Raw genomic sequence first — 7,003 nt, forward strand, 5'->3', positions numbered from 1 at the left:
GTAACAGCTGATGGAGCTCTAAAACGTGTCACACAAACAAAGGAAATCTAAAACACAGCTTTTCATCCATCTTTTATTCTTTTGCCAATGAAAGTGTTTGCAACAGTACACAAGCGCTAAAATCTAATGCTATCAGTATGTTGAGCACATTATTCAGAAAATAATTACATCCAATACTAAAGGTATTGAGGGTATACAGCATTGATTGCCAGTGACGACGGTTAAAACATAAAGACAAAATCAAGTCTCTAATTACAAACAAAAATTGAAGGACCAGTGCATCATAAAAATGTCTACTTTCAGCCATAATAGATTCTAAGTAGTTCTACTTTTTTAGAGCAAAAGGGAAAAAGATGGAAATGCATCAGGCAGCTAAGTACATGCAAGCACATTATTGAATGTCTCACAGGAACACTTGCATACTTTGTACTGCTCCCTCACTGATCCATTCCCTTGTCTGCTCTGCAGCCTTAGGTGCTGAACTCAAATGGCTGACTGTCATCTGTGCACCAGGCTGCTCCTGGACTTCCACAAACTCCCTGTTTCCAACCCTGCCCGTTTGTGGCGGTGCCATTTTCTCCAGACACCTGAGTGCAATCTGTTCATTTCCTGTCACTCCTTAACCTGTGGAAGAAAAGGGAAAGCCTTCCCCCAAATCTGTGACTGCTTCTGAACTGAAGTGTTCCTGCAGAGTTCAAAGAGGATAAACTACATTCAGGAGTAACATGCTCCAGGCAGTTTCCAAGCAGGACGTCTTCCCTTCACTTTTGTGGATGTGCTTTACCTCATGCAGCCTGTCAAAGAAGAAGACAACTATCATTGGACACTTGCAATTTTACCAGTGTCTCAAGGACAATGTGTTCTTGTATAAAAATGATTCATGTCTCGCTTCATTCAGCCAGTGGGCCAAGCAAAGCTAACTTATGTAACCATCATGTAACCACATCTTTTTTTGGAAAACAAAGGTTTGTGCACAAATCCCTCTTTTCCTTAGACCATCTCCTTGTAACTTACTGGATGTTCTTACAGTTATTTAAGGGCGCGAGGGGGGATCCTTTGATCTTAAGACACTTTGACACGTCCTCATTAACAGCCTTTGTGGTTTCATGCTTTAGCCCATGTCCATTGTGTGGCTGCCTTGTCTCATTTGGGTTTATGAAAGAAAAATGATAAAGGGACACAATGTTGAGTTCAAGTCTTTGGAACGGATGCTGCCTCCCAACTCCTCTACAGCTCCGAGAGGTGGAGAGGAGAAACGGGGATCTCAGAATGTTTCAGTCCACGAAAAAAAGAAACCCAAATCTTCACAGTCCGCATGCGACTCATGCTCCGGGAGTGCCAGCGTGCTGGCCCATGAGAGGGTCTTCCCCCTCCTGGACAGGTGTGGTCTCCGGCTCTGCGGTGATCACGATGGTGTTCTCATCTATGAGCTCACAGGTGGGATTGTAGAAGGCAGACAGGGGCAGTGTGATCCTCTGCATCTCTCGCTCGTACACTCGCTGATCGTGCTGCTTCTTTAAGTCTCGACCCCTAAACACAAAAAAGAAGCACACGGTCACACCCAGTTTGACCACTGACAAGTCAAGTCCTGGAAAACGGCCAGCAGGAGCATTCACCAGGAGCTGTGACCATCTGGCATTCAAGGACGCGATAAACTAATCACAACTTATTCACAGATGATCTTTTGTTTACTTTTTTTTTATCTCTGACTGCATCCTTTACAAGCACTTGTCAAACAAAATGACAAAACTTTGATCCGTAAGTTGAAAGAAGAGCCAATGTAGGTCATGTTAAAGCAAATCCACCTGCATGCAGCTCACTGTTTGCAATTTAATCTACCATGTGCACTTTCCATGTGGCTGCAATAACCTTTCTACGTCGGACTTTCCTAGTATTCTATGTTTGCATCCTCCTTAAGAAGACATGAGAGACTGTCAAAGCCCAGTATGTGTCGGCTGACAGAGACACCGCATCGGTAACGGCAGGACAGCCCTAATTTGGGTAGCTCAGGGAAAAGATGCCAAGATAACTGGGAGAGGAGCCAGTGGATTGAGTTCAGTATATGCTGCAACACTAAAGAACTGTATTATATAATAATAAACACATCATATCTATATCTAGTTATCAAGCACTATAGTCCAGCTTAGTTATCCCAACAATGACACATCTATCTATTGGTGTGATGCTAAAAATTGCTCCAGGCTATTTCTTTCACAGCTCTATTCTGCTATATGAAAAACTTGGTGTCATATAATTCAGGCCAGGCACAAACTGCAATTGTAAATTTTTCTTCCATTATCTATTTTCAAATGGTTGGCACGTCCGTGAAATAAAAAGGATGTCATCTAAACCAAATCAGAGTCCCTGATTGGTCAAAGTTCAACCTAGTTTAACTTACAAAGCGCGTTCAATTGGCCTGCCTTTTGTTCGTTGAGCTCAAAAACAGTCGTAAAACGTGCATAGCTACGTGTGAATGCGAAAATTTTAAATGCATTTACGTAAACTTTTCATTGGACGTGGTACCTTAAATGTAGCTTGACAACCTGCCCTACTCATTAGTTTCCATTCTTTTTTATAAATGAAGCTCCTTGCTGCTCATTTCTTATCTACTGGAAAAAAACTGAAATTGATGTTTTTTTTAACTTTTACACTGAAACAATAAAAAAGGAGAAAGACGTCTCTAAAATACCCAGCTAAAAAGAAAGTGCATTAGTGAGGAAAGGTTTCAAGATTTTATGTCTAAAAGTCAGTCACATTACAAGTTTATATGAAAATAAATCTGCAACTCGAAAACATAACGCATCAGAAGCTCTAAAGGGGCGAAGGAAGCTGCAGAGTTACTGCAATATCTGTCACTCATCTTGGCTATTATCATCTGAAGGTGATGTCACTCCACTCTGAGGGCACGCATAAGCCCTCTGACATAACATGCTTGTCCATCTTATTAATAATCACCTCCTAAAGATAGACGTCAAAGACGGGACTCATCAGGTATGACAACTAGCAACAGAACCTGAGAGGGCGTTCCACGTCATGCCCGAGGAAATCTGAAAATCCCCTTAAACAACAGTCGGTTGTTTGCTTGCAGCAAAAAATGAAAGGAGGTAAAAACAATCCTCAAGGACAGATACTAACCGTTTATAAAAGTAGCCCAGTGTAATGCCGACCCCAAGGATGATAATAATTGCCATCATGAGGATGGCCAGGACATATCCTAAAGAAACAGAAACAGGTTTACTATGAATAGCTCAAACTGCAGGTTTGTGTCAACACCAAACATAATCCTATTTTTCAGGGGTGTAGGCTGCATAACGCACCAGTAGTCCCAAGATCCTTTTTCTTTCTGGGTCCAGTGTGCACACGCTGGCTGATTCCCATAACTGGCTGCACAGCAGCAACTTCTGCCTGAGAAATTCTTGACCTCGCCGGCTGGAAGCTCTCCTCGGAGGCCGTGCTTCCTGTCGGCGCAGAGGACGCAGTCTCAACTGGTGCTGCAGAGGTTTGCTCTGCAGACGAGAAAAAACGACCACATGAAAACCCGAATTCCCCCTCAGAGATTCTCCTTGCAGCGTTGGTGTCACAAAAAAGGCTAAAAACATAAAGCATTTGGTTTCCACATCCTTTTTTTTTTTTTCAAAGCCCAAACTTTCCAGATTTTTGTTGTCAGTTTCCTGGACCTTGTTTTAAGTCCAGGCAGTTACATGAGTGGCTTGAAGACAACAATCAATAGATATCTCACATCTACATCTATGAAAATGACGAAACCTGTTTTTCTTTGGTCAAATACGCAGTAGGGAGCTGCAGGCAACAACAGGGTTCTCTTTAAAAGGTGTTACTGAAAAAAACTTAACAGTACAAAAAAGTGTTCTTATGTTCAAAACGGACCTCTGCTGTCAAATACATTTTCACTATGAATAATATCTTTCATATTAAATAGGATGCTTTCATATTTTCTGATTAATTATTGGCTGTAATGGAGGAATAAAAAGAGGCAGCTTTCTCAGTCTTTAACCTACAGGCTCGAAAAACATTTGTAACAATGGGGGACTTCAAAAACTAAAGATGCTTTTCTGTTTTTCTCCCTTTTAGACCTTTTTCTTTTGTTTCACCACATTAAAAACCAAATGATCTTTTATTTTAATATGTTTAAGCATGCAATTGCATTGGGCAAATACTCTCAACTGTTCATTTAAGCAAATGCCTCATTTGATTCAAAATGGTTTCTTTGTCCTTTTTTCCATTATCTGCCCTGTTTTTTTGTGTACAACGCAATTTTTCTGCATAGTTCTTTACCAGCTGCTATCGCCTGTTTTTTTTTTCTTTTCCCTTTTTTGTTTTGTTCACAATTTCCAGACAAGCAAGTTCTGTGTGTTCCTGCTCGACTCTCTGCAAAGTTCAGCTGCATGTGCCAACTTCCGCTCAGCCTTTTTTGAGCCCCGTGTAAGCTGAGCGGCCCGGAGTCGTAAACTAAAGCAGCCAATAAGTTCCTTTCTCCAAGGAGAGCTCAGAGAAATGAACCAATGAGCGCACCTTCAGGGTTGGGTCAAAGTTGTTTTTCAGTCTGAACTTTGTAGCACGTGTTCTCAGCTTTGTTATCGTTCGAAGGAAAGAACAGATTTACCACCGCAGTTGCATCCTGACCAACTAACCCACACTCTTACTTTTAACGAGAAAGTGAACTACAAGTTTTTTGCAAATTGTTCTTTTGTGGCAAACAAACCTCGTTAAAAAAAATCTTAATAAACAAATGTTTTGTGTGTTGACTTATCAAAATTCTGGACTTTTAGGGATCCAAAGATTCATTTTCCCCACGATTCTATTCAAACGTCAATTTTTGGGTCGTGGTTTTGTTTCAGTTTGACGTATGATTTGTGCATTAAAAAACAACAACAAAAACTACAAATTTGGAAAAACATACTGCAGTAGGGATGCAACAACATGTTTTCCATAATTCAGTGCAATGGTTTTAGTCTGGAATTGGGTCATCCCTATTGGCTTCCATAAAAACTTTTGCAGACCTCATGTTTTTTAGGCAACAAATTATTAGGAATATAATCTCCCGGAACATTTTAGACAGGGTTGATTTAGTTTTCTCCAAATAAAGCATTGAGGAAAAAAAAATCACCACAGGATGATTAAAGAGCATTAACATTGTTTTGTTATATGTACACTTGCCTTTGCATGTCTCAATGGTGCAGAACTGTCTCTGGATCGTCCCATCTGGGCCAGCAATGTAACACCAAGGCCTCTCAGAGGCGTCTGGGTTTCTGCAGTAATTATGATCTCCAGCACCTACAGGAAGGAGGATAAAAACAGCCCATGAGGAGCAGCTTCTTTGAAACACATCCCCTTTTTTCTGTGGCCTCCTTAAACTGTTGGATCTATCAAACCACAGGGGAAAGGCTCCCAAAAGCACAAAGGATGGGGAAAGCTCCTGCTGCATAAAAGGGACCATTTAACACAATCAACAGATGAATGAGCTCAGGATCCAAAGTCTGCACTTTAAATTATTGTGCCTTTAGCTCCGCACCTGTGGAAAAATACCTCCTAATCTCCCTTATCTCTGCATCAGAGGTTTCACAAATGCTTGTGACAATATAAACAAACAGATGTTCCTGTAAACATCTGTGACATTTCAAGTCTTCTCCGGCTGAACCACAAGATAACCTCGGAATTCTGCAGAGCCAACAGTCTGTTTACCTGTTTGGGAATCTGGATGGATTTCAGCATCGTAGTCTCTTGTTATATTGATCCAGTTCAGACAGGCTAGACCCGAGGAGGAGCTCTGCTGCTTTCCTCTGTAGTCCAAACCATCTGATCTAACGCAGTCTTTAACAAAAACACACACATACTGTTACTAAAAAAAAATTTAATTTCAAAGAAAATTCATGAAAAAAGAAGAAGAAGAAGAAATAACTATAATTTACCTGTTTGCGCGGATGCGCTGCTCCCTACTACGCCTGCGCTCAAGAAAACAAGCTGCAAAGAAAAAAATAGTCTGCAGAGCTGACGAGCTGAAGAAACAGACAACATGGTGCGCATTTCCCCTGCAGGGAACATCAGAAATCTCCCCCAAAAGATATGAACCCGCTGGAAGAGCCTGTGCATCAAACACACTGCTCCTCTCAGACGCGCCCCAGCCCTTGTTTTTGTCACAGGAGGCTTCTTGGTAAACAGCCTTGTGGATGAGAAGGAGGAGGAGGAGCTGTCCTTTGCAGTGGAATCCTCAAGGTCCTAAAGCCCGACCCACCGCGCGCGAGTGTAGATAAACACACAAGAGAAGAAAAGAACGTGATCTAAAAATGATTGAGTTGGTGTTTCAGGGCGTGCCGTCCTAAAAGAAGTCAGCAACTGGGAGGATAAAAAGTCAAGGACTGTTTGCAAAAACCGAATCGTTTTATTTTCCATCCTTGAGCAGCTTTTTGACACTACTTTGTGCTGTTTTGTTTGTCTGCCCCTTCCTCTTTATTCTATAACAAATGCCTTTCTTTAAATAATCTTCCTTTAGAGCAGGTCGGAATTCAGCCAGCCCCACTATAGGGTGCAGGGGGCAAGTCTGCATGTGCTGAGAGTTTGGGGTGTCACATCCCTCCAAGCCCCTAAAATACATAGAAAATATTTTCATCCCCATGTTGTCTTCATATTCATCTATCCATTTATTTATGTCTTATAAGTTTTATGTTGAATGCCCTCTCTGGCACTACTCTGTGCATTTACCAGGCTTGGGACGAGCAGGACTCTGGTTTGTGCCCTGTTGAGGTTGTATTTATATTTTACGTTTGTCTATTTGTCCATCTTGTCTGTCCGTCCATCCCTACACGTTTTTTTTTTTTGTTTTTTTTTTATCTGGGGGGTTTTTGTGCTTGTTTTTACTTTTTGGGGGGTAATTTTTACCTCTTTAGTTAATTACTATCACATTTGGAGGGGGCAGTCACAGCGTTTAGGGGACATTGCCCTCCTTGCCCATGCTTATATCCAGCCCTGCTTTAGAGCCGTATCTGTC

General features: G+C 41.5%; 1 protein-coding gene across 1 annotated transcript; it reads right to left on the reverse strand.

Annotated features, from left to right (window-relative positions):
* Positions 1-59: 59 nt before the first annotated feature.
* On the reverse strand, positions 60-6,238 carry pik3ip1 (phosphoinositide-3-kinase interacting protein 1). Its single transcript, XM_011479164.3, has 6 exons — positions 5,928-6,238; positions 5,701-5,829; positions 5,176-5,292; positions 3,318-3,506; positions 3,136-3,214; positions 60-1,530 (listed from the first exon to the last, which is right to left on the reverse strand). The coding sequence occupies exons 1-6, from the start codon at positions 6,106-6,108 to the stop codon at positions 1,323-1,325; spliced, it is 903 nt and encodes a 300-aa protein (XP_011477466.1). The 5' UTR covers positions 6,109-6,238; the 3' UTR covers positions 60-1,322.
* Positions 6,239-7,003: the final 765 nt, after the last annotated feature.

The sequence above is a fragment of the Oryzias latipes genome, chromosome 9 (assembly GCF_053564925.1).
Source record: "Oryzias latipes strain Hd-rR chromosome 9, Olatipes_Hd-rR_3.1".
Taxonomy (NCBI): Eukaryota; Metazoa; Chordata; class Actinopteri; order Beloniformes; family Adrianichthyidae; genus Oryzias; species Oryzias latipes.

Excerpts from the sequence above, each read along its gene's own strand:
- pik3ip1 (XM_011479164.3), bottom strand. The coding sequence starts at position 6,108 with ATGCACAGGCTCTTCCAGCGGGTTCATATCTTTTGGGGGAGATTTCTG. Across the intron at positions 5,830-5,927 it reads CAGCGCATCCGCGCAAACAG|ACTGCGTTAGATCAGATGGT; the intron begins GTAAATTATAGT and ends TTTTTGTTAAAG. Across the intron at positions 5,293-5,700 it reads CCATCCAGATTCCCAAACAG|GTGCTGGAGATCATAATTAC; the intron begins GTAAACAGACTG and ends TCCTTCCTGTAG.